General features: G+C 40.6%; 1 protein-coding gene across 4 annotated transcripts in view; it reads right to left on the bottom strand.

Annotated features, from left to right (window-relative positions):
• The window catches only part of LOC118360710 (6-phosphofructo-2-kinase/fructose-2,6-bisphosphatase-like), a 28,520-nt gene extending 17,284 nt beyond the window's left edge, over positions 1 to 11,236 (bottom strand). The window contains exons 1-4 of one of the 4 annotated variants that reach the window (XM_035740045.2): positions 11,072 to 11,236; positions 3,118 to 3,243; positions 2,886 to 2,982; positions 2,534 to 2,600 (exon numbers count right to left, since the gene is read on the bottom strand). In XM_035740045.2, the coding sequence (XP_035595938.1) occupies positions 2,534 to 2,600; positions 2,886 to 2,982; positions 3,118 to 3,243; positions 11,072 to 11,108 (327 nt within the window). In that variant the 5' untranslated portion in view covers positions 11,109 to 11,236. Of the gene's footprint in view, positions 1 to 2,533; positions 2,601 to 2,885; positions 2,983 to 3,117; positions 3,244 to 4,605; positions 4,849 to 10,728; positions 10,885 to 11,071 lie in introns of those variants that run through there. The other 3 variants (XM_035740043.2, XM_035740044.2, XM_035740042.2) reach the window with 3 other exon arrangements.
• Positions 11,237 to 18,463: the final 7,227 nt, after the last annotated feature.

Genomic DNA, 18,463 nt, shown 5'->3' with positions numbered 1-18,463 from the left:
CTCCACAATTCTGGTTCGTACTTGGGAGCAATTTCTAAATGCCTGAAGGTACCACGTTCATCTGTACAAACAATCGTACGCAAGTATAAACACCATGGGACCACACAGCCGTCATACCACTCAGGAAGGAGATGAATTCTGTCTCCTAGAGATGAACGTACTTTGGTGGGAAAAGTGCAAACAATCCCAGAACAACAGCAAAGGACCTTGTGAAGATGCTGAAGGAAACAGGTACAAAAATATCTATATCCACAGTAAAACGAGTCGTATATCGACATAACCTGAAAGGCCGCTCAGCAAGGAGGAAGCCACTGCTCCAAAACCGCCATAAAAAAGCCAGACTACGGTTTGCAACTGCACATGGGGACAAAGATTGTACTTTTTGGAGAAATGTCCTCTGGTCTGATGAAACAAAAATAGAACTGTTTGGCCATAATGACCATCATTATGTTTGGGGGGAAAATGGGAAGGCTTGCAAGCTGAAGAAAACCATCCCAACCGTGAAGCACGGTGGCAGCATCATGTTGTGGTGGTGCTTTGCTGCAGGAGGGACTAGCGCACTTCACAAAATAGATGGCATCATGAGTGAGGAAAATTATCAAGACATCAATCAGGCCGTTTAAGCTTGGGCGCAAATGGGTCTTCCAAATGGACAATGACCCCAAGCATACTTCCAAAGTTGCGGCAAAATGGCTTATGGACAACAAAGTCAAGGTTTTGGTGTGGCCATTACAAAGCCCTGACCTCAATCCTATAGAAAATGTGTGGGCAGAACTGAAAAAGCATGTGCGAGCAAGGAGGTCCACAAACCTGACTCAGTTACCCCAGCTCTGTCAGGAGGAATGGACCAAAATTCACTCAACTTATTGTAGGAAGCTTGTGAAAGGCTACCCGAAACATTTGATCCAAGTTAAACAATTTAAAGGCAATGCTACCAAATACTAATTGAGTGTACTGTATGTAAACTTCTGACCCACTGGGAATGTGATGAAAGAAATAAAAGCTTAAATAAATTATTCTCTACTATTATTCTGACATTTCACATTCTTAAAATAAAGTGGTGATCCTAACTGACCTAAGACAGGGTATTGTTACTAGGATTAAATGTCAGGAATTGTGAAAAACTGAGTTGAAATGTATTTGGCTACGGTGTATGTAAACTTTCGACTTCAACTGTATTATCACCGCATTGTTGTTCGGGCATTTAAAAAAAGATATATAAAAAAAATGGAGGTAGGCTATATGATCATTCCCGTAATAGATCCGTTGTTGTATTACTTGTGAAGCACGGCTGAGTGAGCAAACATTTAAATATTTTACTGGGCTGACGGTGCCTGCATCTGATCTTTAGTCTCAATGGAGGCAGAGAGCAGCAGATTTAGGGTCCATCCCTCCGCTCTCCCTTTCCTCCACTGACACTCACCAAAAGGGACACTGTCTTCCAGCTGATGGTGAAACTGGAGTTGCACCGCACATCATCCACAAATGTGTTGTTACTCTTATGAACAGATTAAGAGAAATATTCCTCAATGTTAAAAAGACCCAAGCCGCTAATAATAACAACAACGCAAGCCTATATATATATACTTTCCTACTCATTCCTTACTGCTACAGTGCTTATTGTAGCGCTGAGTGGAAATAGGAAAAACACACGTTTAATGTTGAATACGAAGTGTTGACAGTGCTGAGTAAGAACTTAAACATGAACTCACTCGTAAAACAGCAGCTCTTTGCTATATTCATTGACAGTCTCTTTCTAGTCATGGTTTTAAATGTTTTGAAATCTTACAGTATCAATTTTGCTGTAGCTTTCTGTTATGCCTGCTACGTTACTGCAGACACGTTATCTGAGCCATCCGATTGGCCCATTGTAGGCCTATAGTGCACTTGATTTGCTCTCCGGTCCCGCCAACAGGCAGAGTTTGTACTTTCAGACACATGAAATTGTTCAAAATGGCCAAACAAAATAGGAACACAAGGCTTCATCTTTTTTTTTTTTTACAGAAATGTTTGTCGATCGATTAGGAATCCATTGAAGATCAATCAGTCGAGTTTGATGACCACTGCTCTAGAAAGTTGAGTGAAATTCAATCTCGCACTCTTCTCTGTGGGCTGATATTTCGTCTGCTTGGCTGTCCAGGGGGAGCTGAGCAGCAGTCTTGAGGCTACTGTGCACCCGCAGCATAGAGGGAACATTGGCACAGTGTATATTTCTTTAACCTTTATTTCATCTGTAAATCCATAGAGGTCAAAATATAGTTTTACCCATGGAGACCTGGAAGTATCCAGTTTATCATGTACAGTATGTTTGAAGTTCAATATATATATATGCCATTTATCAGACGCTTTTATCCAAAGCGACTTACAGTCATGTATACATACATTCTACGTATGGGTGGTCCCGGGGATCGAACCCACTACCCAGTACCCACTACCCAGTACCCTGAGTCTCAGTCATGTGTAAGAGGTATGGTGTGTTTGCCCGATTGACAGTCAGCTCAGAGGGGCAGTTTTAAATTGTCCTCTTACTCACGGCTACTTGTCCATGTTCCTTTGAGAAGTAGATAACTACATCTTCAAGGGCATTTGTAGCACAGGCCCTGAGAAAGCAAATGCAATGAGAAATCATTGGATTAACCACAGAAAGATAATTCACAGCACAAAAGGACATAGCATGTCAGTTGTTACGTAATAATTTACACAAACCACCGCTAGTCTGCACCTGAAATGTCACCCTATTCCCTATACAGTGCATTGCTACTTTGACAATGAAAGTAGTGGGAAAGTAGAGTGCTATGGGGAAAAGAGTGCTATTTCAGACGCAGCCCCACCCATAGCTTCGTCACATAGATAGAGAAACCCATCAAACCTGAGGAATCTCTTACCTGCGAATCTGCATGGCCTCTTCATTGTCCGGTCTGAAGAACTCAAAGTTCTTGTAGCTCTGTACTGCTTCCCTGCGATACTGGCCCAAGTTGAAGACTAGACGATAGGTGATTGATGATAGATGATATAGGATAGATAAGGGAAAGACCATAAACTCCAATCCTCAGTGACGTGTATGAGTACTCAAGCACACCTCAGGTCATTTAACTTAGTGTGTGGGTGTGAACTGACCCTTTGTTGGAACCCCTATCCAGTTGAGGTAGCGGGAGAGCTTCTTGGATATGTATGTCTTCCCCCTGGCAGGCAGTCCAACCATCACAATCAGAGTGGGGGAGTTGGTGAGCTGGGGCACGGAGGCTGGGGAAAAACAAGACAGACCGTAGGAATCTACTGTACATGCCTGGTAGGTAAATAGAGTGGTTCTCTGTGAACACTTTTAACAAGGCACAAATCACTGGTGAGAGTAAACACTTACACACACAGTGTGTGTGTGTGTGTGTGTGTGTGTGTGTGTGTGTGTGTGTGTGTGTGTGTGTGTGTGTGTGTGTGTGTGTGTGTGTGTGTGTGTGTGTGTGTGTGTGTGTGCGCCAATTGCCGAGGTAATCCTCACCATCTCCTCAAGAGAGAGAACACCAGGTGACAGAGAGATCAAATATCTGTTAACCATGGCACACCTATCAGATGAGTCATCTCCCAACAGGTAAGGATTGGTTGAGCCCTCATTGTTACCATGTTATGTCTTACTTACCTTGTCAACAGGATCGCCAGAGGTAATGTGTTCTGCATAATAATCCCAGAGTAATTAGCCAACTCCTTTAAGAGTGTAAGACTACTTCAGAATATACCCTGAGAACCACAGAGTATCCCATGCAGCCAGTCACATCGGTGACAACACACTGGGACAAGGGTGCTACTGCAGACAGTACCAGCATGCAGTACCTCTTGTTCAGCATGAGATTTAATCGTAGAAACAAAATAACTGTGAAAGCATGTGGAACAGAATCACTCCACAGGCTACATCAGACCTCTCAATGAAGTAATGTTCAAACTCGGCACCAGATATCATTTCACATGTCAGGAAGCAACTCCACTTAACTGTGACTTTAGAGGAGCGTTACAGTACAATAGGTAGTATGAGGGAGGATATAGGAGAACCAGGACTTATTGCAGGATATAGAAGCTGGTAGTCTATATGAATGACGACTGACTGCAGCGTCAGTATACAGTATTCATTCATATATTACAGGTCACAGGACAATGTTAAAGTAGGATTCATCTTATTCTCACACATGGGGCATGGAGGAGGAGGGAGGGAAGCCATTCAACAGATCTAAGATTTACACTAGGAAACATTCGATCATAGTCTTAACATGGCAACAAGATCAAAACTTGAGCACTCATCCACCTGTTGTTGAAGATAACTTTCCTGTGGCTTATACTACACAAGCATTTCGCTACACTCGCATTAACATCTGCTAACCATGTGTATGTGACAAATAAAATTTGATTTGATTTGATTTACTAATGAATGAATTAGGAAGTTGAGAGGAAAGAAGAGACAGAGAAAACAGACAGGAGACGAGAAGGAGCGAGACAGAGAGACAGAGAGAGAGAGGCAAAGAGAGAGCGAGAAACAGACAGAAACAGACGGAAACAGGAAAAAAAGAAACAGAAAAAGAGAAAGAGAGCACTAGACAGAAATTGGTTCTTCACACTTACAGCCTCTCCGGCGACTTAGCTTGCAGCCTCCCATCCCCAACCATGGCACCCATATCTTGAGCAGAGGAGTCTGCGTGAGCTCATTCTTCTCCTGTTCTGTGGTCATGTCAGCACTCGGCAGAGCCCAGACAGACAGAGTCATGCAACACAGCACAGTCCCCCTGGCCCTGTTCAGCGGAGCAAGTGTGAGTGAGGGAGACAAGAGGAGCAACACAGCCGCCTGCTTCAGTGAACTCCGGCGGGGTCACCTGACTGTTGCCAAGGAGCAGAAGGCAGAGGGGACGATGGAAGGGGAGGACCTCTAAATGTCATCCGATTCCCTAAATAATGCAATAATTTTGACCAGGGTCCATAGGGCTCTGGTTCCTTATATAATGCAATACTTTTGACCAGGGTCCATAGGGAATTTAGTGCCATTTGGGATACATGTTAGCTCATTGATGCCATGCTGTTTCACTGCTACTCAGCAGTTAGCATAGAACATGGTCCGAGGCCAACTACTTTAGAGGGATCTAAAATATCCTGGGATATCAGCCAGGAATCACAAAGTCACACAAGTCTGTGTTGTGGTGGTGACATGGCACTAAAGCATTAAATATATCAGTCCCTTTGAAGACCAAGCTCATCACAGAGTAACAGTTTACCATAGTTAACCGTTACGATGAACTGATCAAAACAATATATGTTGTGAGGCCATAGTACAGCACATATATGTTGCTTGATTTGTATTTGGCAATGGTGTGGTGTTGCTCAATTATACCACAAGGTGGCAGTTGGAAGTCAGAGTTCACAGTTCCTTTTGAAATGCTAATCCAGAGGAAAGATCAACTGGCTCTATCACTACTTACACTCTCACGGTCTGTAGCCTGTAGGTAGCAAATAAACGGACAAAACAGCTCATCCCTATGTTCTCTGCTGTCTTTCTGCTCTGGTGCAATCATTCTCATTCAGAAAATATCTGACTTTGTTGACAGTACTTCAAGAGGTTACCAAGGCAACGAGGCATTAACCTGACTAAGGAATTAGACATCTGACAACCTATGAGACATGGACAGTCCCTGATCTGATCTCATTACAACTTAATGCAGTGGAGTATTAAAGGGAAGAGGCGTCATGGGTTAGATAATGTCATCAATACGTAATGTAGCCTCCCAGCAGGCGAGCAAAACTGATTGAAATGATATCAGTACTACACCATTACAACCTGGTTGCAAACTAGTTGTATTGACGTCATGTCAACCAGCTTTGTTCACTGGGCCCACTGGGTATTGTTACCCCTGCAGTTCTTATTTATGTTATATCCATACGTTCTTTAAAAAAAGATTGCGATCTAGAACTAAAAAGGCTTTTTCGGCTATCCCCATAGGAGAACCCTTTGGAACATCTTTTTGTTTCAAAAGAGTTCTACATGGAACCAAAAAGGGTTCTCCTACGGGGATAGCCAATTAACCCTTTTGGAACCCTTTTTTCTACGAGTGTAGGCCTACTGTATAGTATCAGGTTTTACATGCAGTGGCAACATTGTTTAGACATTTCCACTGTGGTGTTTGCTGTAACACATTTTTACTTAGACCTGCAGTAACTTAGCAAGGCTGAAATGGGCATTGGAACAGGATACTTTGAATAAAACTTTGGGGTCAAATTCTAACAGAGACAGACAGTTAGTTTGGCAGTTAGTCTTACAGTGTCTTTGGCCTCTGCCATTATTCTCCAACAGAAAATATAATTCCCATAACACAGAAATACATTCTGTATCTAAGTGTCAGACCTCATACCAACTGTTAAGCTACCTAACTGACCTCATTCTGGGCATATGTTAAAAAGGTTAAGTATCTAACCTGATATTCTGCAGTACAGACAATGTTTATGCCTTTCAGCAACAGTAATGACCACAGAGTCTAGATCTGGTTTTGTTAGTAGAGCCCAGGAGAAGCGAGAGAGGAACATGCTATCCCTGCTGGCTGAGAGTTTGGCCTGGCAGGAATTTAGCCTGGCCTCCATGCTCCAAATAGAATGACAGGGATTGACTGCACTGTAGCTGCTGAGAAATGACCTATGGGCAGCTCCTGTAAACCACAGCTAAGTGTAAATGTGTTCCTGAAAACATCTCTCTCTCTCTCTCTCTCTCTCTCCAAGGAACTGTAAATTGCATAATAAAAGTTTACACGGAACATACTGTACTTAAAGGTCCAATGCAGAAATGTTTATCTCAATATCAAATCATTTTTCGGTAACAATATAGTTCTTACTGTGATTGTTTTCAAAAAAAAATAAACAAAAACAGCTTCCTAACGAAGAGCAATTTCTCAAGCAAGAATTTTGCTAGGACTATCAGAAACTAGCTTTTATGGCAGAGACATGGCAGAGAGTTTGAAACTCTCTTTTTTGTTGGTCTATTAACTAATTAACCACCTTGTGATGTCACCAGTCTGGCCAAAACTCCATCCCATCAAAAACAGGCAGAAATTTCAAACAGTCTTTTATAGTTCTTGCACGTAAAGGGCGTTACCATAATTTTCTAAATTTCACAATATTATTCCAACCTCATAGTGTGGAAATATATATAAAACACAGAAAATCACGTTTTTCACTGTGATGGGCCTTTAAGGTGGTTGAGGTTACATTCCATATGAAGATGGAATGAGATATTAAGATGGCAAGAGGGTACATGACATTTTGGAGTTGGTTTATGCTTGAGCAAGATTCCTTCAGAAGACAGACCATCCCGTTCCGTAACAGGTCCCAAAGATCTGATCAGGTTCCATTTGAAGGGTCCTGGTTGGATAACTATCCCAGTACGGTTGACTCGCTTCTTTCATTCATTCACATTTAGGCTGCTAGCAGAAAACTGAACCCAATCCTAACCATTCACTCACTTATAGGCTACAACAGATGTAAAGATGATCACTCTTTTGTTGCAGAGAATTTTCAATCAATCAATTAAAATCAAAGTTTATTGGTCGGTTGCAGAGATGTTTTCACAGGTTTTCATGACTCCAACAGTGCAGCAATAAAACCTAGCAATACAAAACAATATACACAAAATAAAAAATTAATAAAAAATATCAGAAGGAGCAATGTCAGAGTCCGGGAATATAAATAATATAATAATAATATATATATATATACAGTTGAAGTCGGAAGTTTACATACACCTTAGCCAAATACATTTAAACAAAAAAAAAACTGTTTTGGGTCAGTTAAGATCACCCCTTTATTTTAAGAATGTGAAATGTCAGAATAATAGTAGAGAGAATAGCTTATTTCAGCTTTTATTTATTTCGTCACATTCCCAGTGGGTCAGAAGTTTACATACACTCAATTACTATTTGGTAGCATTTCCTTTAAATTGTTTAACTTGGGACAAACGTTTCAGGTAGCCTTCCACAAGCTTCCCACAATAAGTTGGGTGAATTTTGGCCCATTCCTCCTGACAGAGCTGGTATAACTGACTCAGGTTTGTAGGCCTCCTTGCTCGCACATGCTTTTTCAGTTCTGCCCATACATTTTCTATAGGATTGAGGTCAGGGCTTTGTGATGGCCACTCCAATACCTTGACTTTGTTGTCCTTAAGCTATTTTGCCACAACTGTGGAAGTATGCTTGGGGTCATTGTCCATCTGGAAGACACATTTGCTACCAAGCTTTAACTTCCTGACTGATGTCTTGAGATGTTCCTTCACTTTATCCACATAATTTTTCTTCCTCATGACGCCACCTATTTTGTGAGATGCACCAGTCCCTCCTGCAACAAAGCACCCTCAAAACAGTCATTAAAAAAAAAATTCAAACACTCCACAAATTTCTTGTTAACAAACTATAGTTTTGGTAAGTCGGTTAGGACATCTACTTTGTGCATGACACAAGTAATTCTTCCAACAATTGTTTACAGACAGATTATTTCACTTATAATTCACTGTATCACAATTCCAGTGGGTCAGAAATTTACATACACTAAGTTGACTGTGCCTTTAAACAGCTTGGAAAATTCCAGAAAAGGATGTCATGGCTTTAGAAGGTTATGATAGGCTAAATTACATAATATTAGTCAATTGGAGGTGTACATGTGGATGTATTTCAAGGCCGACCTTCAAACTCAGTGCCTCTTTGATTGACATAATGGGAAAATAAAAAGAAATCAGCCAAGACCTCAGAAAACAATTGTAGACCTCCACGAGTCTGGTTCATCCTTAGCAGCAATTTCCAAACGCCTAAAGGTACCACGTTCATCTCTACAAAGAATAGTACACAAGCATAAACACCATGGGACCACGCAGCCGTCATACCGCTCAGGAAGGAGTTGAATTCTGTCTCCTAGAGATGAACGTACTTTGGTGCGAAAAGTGCAAATCAATCCCAGAATAACAGCAGGACCTTGTGAAGATGCTGGAGGAAACAGGTACAAAAGTATCTATATCCACAGTAAAAACGAGCCGTGTGTCGACATAACCTGAAAGGCCGCTCAGCGAGGAAGAAGCCACTGCTCCAAAACCGCCATTAAACTTCCAGACTACGGTTTGCAACTGCACATGGGGATAAAGATGGTACTTTTTGGAGAAATGTCCTCTGGTCTGATGAAACAAAAATAGAACTGTTTGGCCATAATGATCATCGTTATGTTTGGTGGAAAAAGGGGGAGGCTTGCAAGCCGAAGAACACCATCCCAACCATGAAGCACGGGGGTGGCAGCATCATGCTGCGGGGATGCTTTCCTGCAGGAGGGACTGGTGCACTTCACAAAATAGATGGCATCATGAGGTAGGAAAATTATCTGGATAGAGTGAAGCAACATCTCAAGGAAGTTAGAAAGTTAAAGCTTGGTCGCAAATGGGTCTTCCAAATGGACAATGACCCCAAGCATACTTCCAAAGTTGTGGCAAAATAGCTACTAATATTCTGACATTTCACATTCTTAAAATAAAGTGGTGATCCTAACTGACCTAAGACAGGGAAATGTTCTATGATTAAATATTAGGAGTTTACATTTTTTTGGCTAAAGTGTATGTAAACTTCCAACTTCCACTGTATATATACTCAGTGTACAACAAATTAAGAATAGTTTCCTAATATTGAGTTGCACCCCCCACACCTCCCATTCGGTGGGGCCTGGGTTCTACAAGGTGTCCACATCTTTTCACGAGAATGCTGGCCCATGTTGACGCCAATGCTTCCCAAAGTTGTGTCAAGTTTCCTGGATGTCCTTTGGGTGGTGGACTATTCTTGATACACACATGAAACTGTTTAGCATGGAAAACTCAGCAGTGTTGCAGTTCTTGACACAAACCGGTGCGCCTGGCACCTACTACCATACCCCGTTCAAAGACACTTGCATATTTTGTCTTGCCCATTTACCCTCTGAATGGCACACATACACAATCCATGTCTCAATTGTCTCAAATCTTAAAAATCATTTTTTATTCTGTGTCCTCCCCTTCATCTACTCCAATTGAAGTGGAATTAACAAGTGACATCAGTAAGGGATCATAGCTTTCACCTGGATTCACCTGGGCAATCTGTCATGAAAAGAGCAGGTGTTCATAATGTTTATACACTCAGTGTGTAATGGTGTGTATAGACAGTATATGAATTGAAAAGGTGTGTGCAGGTGTAGTTATATAGGATGTGCCTTGACTAGAATGCAGTTTAAACATCTGAAGTTTATAAAACAGTAAATAAACCTTTCCTCCACATCAGGAAATGTTAACTTCTAGTATATTCAAGGTTTAAAAAGGCTTCCTTTTTGTGACACAAAAGATGTATCAACCCCTACAAACAATGTCCATTATTTATAATGACCTGATCAAGATCCGCTTCAGATGGAAACGTTGTCAATAAAGCGGTGAATTCGGAGCTTTAACAGTGTGCAGGCCTTCTTGTTCTATACCATCATTTATAATCCACATAATAATTCACATTTCCTGTTGCGGTAGAATCATTTTCCTGCTGTAGCAAACTGGCTCCAATTAAGATCCTACAACTGTACCATTCATTCAGTGATAGGTTACTACTATACTTGACTGTGCTAATCACACTGTAACAGAGCACAAAGATGATACCACTACTGTATAAGGAAATAGAAGGGAAACAACAGAAGATATCAGAGTTACCAGAGTGACAGACAGACCTTCCCAAGTCCTTTCCCATTTCGTCTGCGTGTCCATCCTTTCTAAATCAATGCAGCTTTCTAAATCAAGGCAACTTGAAACCCAGAGAAGACGTTGTCCGGTCTGTAGCAGTGTCTGCTCCACTGTCTGAATCATAGAGTGTAACACCAATCCACCAAGTCTATCTTACTCGAGTGTATTTTTGTGCTGCTGCACTTAGCCCCCTGGACAACATGTGCTCGGGACAACATGTGCATTTACAGAAGTGAACCAGCATAGTAAAGTTGGACTTTACTATACCATCTTAGTGCTTCCTACTCCTCTCTCTCAAGTGAGTGTATGTTTATCATTGAATGCTCTCACCTGCGCTGTCACAGCGACGCCTCATTATGTATTCCATATGGAGCAGTTCTATCCCTGCAGGGTGCACGGTCTGAAGAAGACTTACTAATGCCTATGGCTCTGCTGTCAGATACTCTTATTAATGTAACCAAACCCCACGGCCAAAGCATTCTCTCCCCTCTCACCACCTTCTCCCTCTTTCTACGACACATGGACATACGCTGGGCTTGTCCTTTAATGTTTGCCAGGTCTTGGGTTCACCATTCACAACTTACACACACACACACACACACACAGACACACACACACACGCGCACACACGCACACATACACACACACAGCCAGGGGAGTGAGCTCAGAACAGGAACAAAGGTCACCGATGGGATTTGAACCTTTACAACTCCGTGGCTTCGCTTATCATTCAGACCTGGGTTTGAATACCATTTGAAATCTTTCAAATACTATTAGCTTTAGCTTAAGCCTGCCTTTATTGCCAGGCGGGCTGGTTTTACCCTTCTGTGACTCTTCTATTGGTTCAATTGCACCAGGCAAGCTTAATCAAGCCCAGCTAAACTATTTGAAGTAATATCAAATAGTATTTGAGCCCAGGGTTAATACAAAGTAATTACTACATGAGAATGCAACAAGTAAGGACTTATAGGCCATGTCTTGAACTCTTGTTGTTGTGTTCCATACACTACAGTTTCTCTGGCAAGATGGCACTGACAGACACGGACACCCTGTTTCTAGCTCCTAGACAACTTTGCAGTATTTTGTCTATTACTCCATTGTTGGAGCTAGAAACACAAGCATTCTGCTGCACCCGCGATAACATCTTCAAATCTGTGTAGTGACCAATATATTTGGATTTGATTTGATTTGAAAGGGTGTGTAACATTAAAAGTTTCAACAAATATGTTTTTAATGACTGGAGCTTACTATGTGCCGCAATCATAAAACCACTAACCGACTGTGTTATGCAGCAGACAAATTAAAAAATCTGTCACATACAGCGGCAGGGTAGCCTAGTGGTTAGAGTGTTGAACTAGTAACCGAAAGGTTGCAAGTTCAAATCCCTGAGCTGACAAGGTACAAATCTGTTGTTCTGCCCCTAAACAGGCAGTTAACCCACTGTTCCTAGGCTGTCATTGAAAATAAGAATTTGTTCTTAACTGACTTGCCTAGTTAAATACAATTAAAAAATATATATATATATTACTGCATGCACATCAAAATGTATAGCCTACCATTAGCTGTATGTGAAATGTCTGCTACAGAAGCATGGTATTGCTGCAGTCAGTACCACACCCAAGCTCCATTCTTCACGTGAGGACCCAAAAGAATCCAGTGAAATCTTGATATACAGGGGTAATGTAAAAAGCAATGGATGGTGGTTTAATTAAGGCAGCAAAACAAAGCATCTAGCCATGCCTTATTTTATAACCAAGCCCCAAATGATCTGCTCCTATTCTAAATAGTTTAGTAAGGTACCATCTCTTATGGATTGTAAAGGGGCATTTTCCTTCACAAAACTTTTCCACTTACTTTGTCAGGATCTACTCATTTACCACTATCCCTATCTCTCACACAGCCATGGACGGCAGCCAGCAAAACTCAAACATATCACTACAGCTCATTTACTGAGCAAAAACCTTAGTGCACCAAAACAATAGTAAATATGGAAAATAATCATCTGTTTGATTTTAATCACAATCAGTACTCCCTCAAGACTTTGCCTCCCTATTCTCAATAGACTGTTGGGTGTATTTTGTTGTAATGAGTTGCTGCCTGCACAGTGTGTTACAGTACTGTAATGATCCTTTGGGTCACCACACAAGTGTGACCTTTCATATGGTGCAGGTTGATTTCATATGGCGAGGGTTGTAACCGAACGAAAGTTTTCTTAATCTGGATCCCCATTAGCAGACGCATCGGTGAGCACTAGATTTCCTTGGGTCCGCAATATACATATATATATATATATATATATATATATATATATATATATATATATATATATATATATATATATATATATATATATATATATATATATATATATAACAATATACATATATATACAACAGGGAAACTGAGAAGAGACCCGTGTTTTAAGAAACCTTGAAGTCTGGCAACTAGAGTAAAACATTTTCAAAAAAACACCCACCCAAGAAATCCTCAATGGCACCCAAGAAGACCTCAATGCACAGTAATTGACCTCACGGCACAGTCATTTACCTCACTTCACAGTATGTAGTTTTGTTCTTGTAATATTACACCACTATTTTTGCTTGAGGTCATGACATTAATTTATCACATTTTCAGAGAAAATATATTTGTACAGTGACATTTGAAAAGCACTGGTTCCCATAGTTTTTGCCCTCAATCATTTTTAATCCCTTTTTATGAAGCTTTTCCTGTGCTGTATCTAGTATTGCACTTCTCACTCTAATCTAGGAGATCTTTGTTTAAACTTAACATAGTATGCTATACAATACTACCGTGCATCATTAGAGATCGTTTGGGACCTTGCCACATCCTGCAGCGTAAATAGGTTGTGTTCCTGTCTGCTGCTGAATGACTGCTAAGCACTAGAGTGTGTACTTTACCGAATGTTCTTACTGAGGAACACAAGGCTATTCTTGGCAGAACAACTATGTCGCATCAAATTGCAGAACATTTCTAAGCAAAATGTGAACCAAAGTGATAACGAACTCTGGTGTGTGAAGTCCTGTACATTCTTAGTTTAAAGATTCAAATCTATTCCCATGTATCAGTTCTAATGTAGTGATTGTAGTGGCAGTGGGCCTGTCATTCCTGTTAAGTAATGCAGTGTATTTCAGATATAGGGAAAGCAATTTAAAAAACCTGAAGGTTGATATAATGGGGTTTCCAAAGTGTCTGGTATTTTATGTAGAGAATCTTTCTAATATGTAAAATATGCAAGTCATATGTAACTATTACATTCATCTTTTGAATCAAGTTTTTATTGGGTTATTGTAATGAAGTACCTTCGCCATGTATTTGAACTAATGTTCTACATTTTGTAATACAGTATAAATTGTAACATTTGATTCCATACATATAAAGGATGAGATATATGTTTCATGAAATAAGACTAAGAATATGTTCAAAAGTCTTCTTTAAATTCAAATGTTCACTTTAGAATATATACAGTATCATGCATTCTTTTTAGACCTTCACCACATTTAAAGCCGATCAGCACAATATAATAATGTTCTACTTTGAATGGAGTTTCACACCTATATTAAAAACTCTGCTGACAGTTAGTCTGTTTCCTGTTCCTCTGCACATGCATCATCTTTTTACTGCAGGCGGCTAAATCAGGGTCACAAAGAGTGCTTCCTGGTAGTCTTAAACAAATCTACTTTGAAACTAAAGTATACACCTCACTTACATGGTTAAAAAAGAGAAGACACCAATATCATGTCAGATACAGCGTTGAAATTCATTCAGTTATGAGTTTACATCCCAATATTACACTTCATATACATCACAGAAGACTGAAATAGAATAACACCGTTTGACAAAGAAACATAGGATTTTAAGCGTTTAATTAAAAAATATATATAATAATTTCCTTATACAAACTGTAACTCAGTCAAATCTTTGAAGTTGTTGCATGTTGCGTTTATATTTTTGTTCTGTGTAGTTTTGAACTAATAGATAAGCTATCTATTGAAAATGAAATGATGAAAAATATGAATAACATTCCACCAATGAGGCCACTAGGTCATTTAACTGCAGGAAAGGGCTACCAGCCCAGATTTCACATTGCTCTGTTTGAGTTTGAGTTTGAGTTTGAGTTTATTTTATTTTTACAGGGACAGTGCACATTAATCAATGTTTCAGTAAAATGCCGGTTTTAGCCAGACAGCCAATTTTCAACCGCAGTCCCTGGGCAGGTTATTAAAAACAATTACAATATAGACAATCATTGAGCAGTGAGCACACGCAGAGCAACATAGGACAAGCAAGACATAGCATACACACAAAGCAACATAGGACAAGCAAGACGTAGCATACAGACAGAGCAACATAGAACAAAAAGCAGCAAGACAAATTTCATAAAAGCAACAAAGTGTTTCCACACCTCACAAGCTACAGAAAACAGACAACATGGAAAGCGGCAATACACAGTTAGGGATTATATTATATGCAGTCTATCACAGTGCAATCCGTTTTGTCACCAAAACCCCATACACTACCCACCATTGCGACCTGTACGCTCTCATTGGTTGGTCCACGATTCATACTCGTCGCCAAACCCACTGGCTACAGGTTATCTACAAGTCTCTGCTAGGTAAAGCCCCACCTTATCTCAGCTCACTGGTCACCATAGCAGCACCTACTCGTAGCACGCGCTCCAGCAGGTATATCTCACTGGTCACCCCCAAAGCCAATTCCTCCTTTGGTCGTATTTCCTTCCAGTTCTCTGCTGCTCATGACTGGAACGAATTGCAAAAATCTCTGAAGCTGGAGACTCACATCTCCCTCACTAGCTTTAAGCACCAGCTGTCAGAGCAGCTTACAGATCGCTGCTCCTGTACATAGCCCATCTATAAACAGCCCATCTATCTACCTACCTCATCCCCATACTGGTATTTATTTATTTTCCTCCTTTGCACCCCAGTATCTCCACCTGCACATTCATCTTCTGCTGATCTACCATTCCAGTGTTTAATTGCTATATTGTAATGACTCACCATGGCCTATTTATTTCCTTAACTTACCTCATTTGCACTCACTGTATATAGACTTTTTGTTTTCTTTAGTTCTACTGTATTATTGACTGTATGTTTTGTTTATTCCATGTGTAACTCTGTGTTGTTGTATGTGTCGAATTGCGACGCTTTATCTTGGCCAGGTCACAGTTGCAAATTTAGATGATCCTACCATGTATCATGTAGCTATTTGATTTAGATAACCCTTTTGTCACACCCTGATCAGTTTGACCCGTCCTCGTTGTTGTCTCCACCCCCTCCAGATGTTGCTTGTTTCCCACAGTGTATTTATTCCAGTGTTTTTCCCATTCTCCTGCTTTTTGCATTTTCCTTTTTCTAGTCCTCCCGGTTTTGACCCATGCCTGTTTCTGGACTTTGTACCCACCTGCCTTGACCACAAGCATGTCTGCCACTCTGTACCTCCTGGACTCTGATCTGGGTTTTACCTTTTTGCCTGTGCAAGACCATTCTCTTGCCTACCCCTTTGGATGAATAAACATTGTAAGACTTCAACCATCTGCCTCCTGTGTCTGCATTTGGGTCTTGCCTTGTGCCTTGATACCTTTAGGTTTTTAAATATTGAATTTGACTTTAGGCCGTAGAAACGCATTGAATAACACACTCATAAATGGCAAAAAAATACAATAAAAAATAAATCACAAGAAACAAGGTTTTGAAGTGTCTGTCTTATATCTAGGAGATATAAGAAAGCTTTTGGAATATTTAACCCCTTATTTTTGTTGGCACAAATGACCTCCATACTTTAATTTTTTTTGTATAGGTTACCTTCAGATGAGTCCAATGACACTTGTGGGGGTCGTAGAGCACAATGGAGAACACCATCGTGTTGAGAGTCTCCCCCTTTCATAATTTACTTTACAAAAATATAAACACAGCATGTAAAGTGTTGGTCCCATGCTTCATGAGCTGAAATATATATATATATATATATATATATATATATATATATATATATATATTTCTCTAAATTTTGTGCACAAATTTGTTTACATCCCTGTTAGTGAGCATTTCTTCTTTGCAAAGGTAATCCATCCACTTAACAGGTGTGGTATATCAAAAAGCTGATTAAACAGCATGATCATTACACAGGTGCACCTGTGTGCTGGATGATAATTAAAGGCCACTCTAAAATGTGAAGTTGTCAGATGTCTCATGTTTTGATGGACCGTGCAACTGGCATGCTGACTGCAGGAATGTCAACCAGAGCTGTTGCCAGATCATTTAATGTTAAGTTGTCTACCATAAGCCATCTCCAAAGTTGTTATAGAGAATTTGGCAGTACATCGAACCGGCCGCACAAACGCAGACCACGTGTCACCACACCAGCCCAGGATCTCCACTTCGCTTCTTCACCTGCGGGATCGCCTGAGACCAGCCACCCAGACAGCTGATGAAACTGTGGGTTTGCACAACCAAAGAATTTCTGCACAAACTGTCACATTCAGGGAAGTTAATCTGCTTGCTCTGCTTACTCGTTGTCCTCAAAATGCTCACCTTCGATGGCCACTCGCACACTGGAGAGGTGTGCTCTTTGTGGATGAATCCCGGTTCGAACTGTTGTGTGGGCGAGTGGTTTGCTGATCTCAACATTGTCACAAGGATCTGTACACAATTCCTGGAAGCTGAAAATGTCTCAGTTCTCCCATGTCCTGCAAACTCACCAGACAATGTCACCCATTGAGAATGTTTGGGATGCTCTGGATCGACCTGTACAACAGCGTTTTCCTGTTCCCGCTACTTCTTCGCACAACCATTGAAGAGAAGTGGGACAACATTCCACAGGCCACAATCAACAGCCTGATCAACTCTATGCGAAGGAGATTTGTCACGCTGCATGAGGCAAATGGTGGTCACACCAGATACTGACTGTTTTTCTGGTCCACTCCCCTACCGTTTAAAACAAAATGTATTGGTGACCAGCAGATGCATATCTGTATTCCCAGTCATGTCAAATCCATAGATTAGGGCCTAATTAATTCATTTAAATTTACTGATTTCCTTATACAAACTGTAATTCAGTCAAATCTTTGTAGTTGTTGCATGTTGCGTTTATATTTTTGTTCAGTGTAGTTTTGTAGACCAAACCATTCGGATGCCGACCAATTTTCGGGATGTCTCATGGTCTGACAAACACCACTGTAGCTTGGCCACCTTCCACTGCAGATGCAGAAGGCCGACATAAGTGGATGAGGTGGATTGAGATGCAGCCCATGCAATGATACAGTATCTCTAGTTTAAGCTGATGGATTGTGATGTGGATTTCTTTATTATGTTACTTAGATTGACACACGGTTGTGTCAATAGACTCTTAAGAATATTTTGGGGAGGACGGGCTCATAGTAATGGCTAAAATGGAATGGTATCGAACACACATTCACTTCATTCCAGACATTATTATGAGCCCGTCCTCAGCAGCATTATTATACCAGACATTATTATGAGCCTCCCCTCAGCGGCATCCTGTGATTTACAATATATTTACATCTATTAGATACAATGAATAACCATGAACGTCAATTCATGCATATTACCATACACGGAAAACAATGTTTATTTTATTTTATTTAACCTTTATTTAACCAGGAAAAGCTCATTGACACCCAGTCTCAATTGCAAGGGATACCTGGCCAAGAAGGCAGCAGTAATC

This window comes from Oncorhynchus keta, chromosome 28 (genome assembly GCF_023373465.1).
Source record: "Oncorhynchus keta strain PuntledgeMale-10-30-2019 chromosome 28, Oket_V2, whole genome shotgun sequence".
NCBI classification, from domain to species: domain Eukaryota; kingdom Metazoa; phylum Chordata; class Actinopteri; order Salmoniformes; family Salmonidae; genus Oncorhynchus; species Oncorhynchus keta.
The sequence above is the reverse complement of the archived record's forward strand: the minus strand, read 5'-3'. Positions and strand labels throughout refer to the sequence as shown.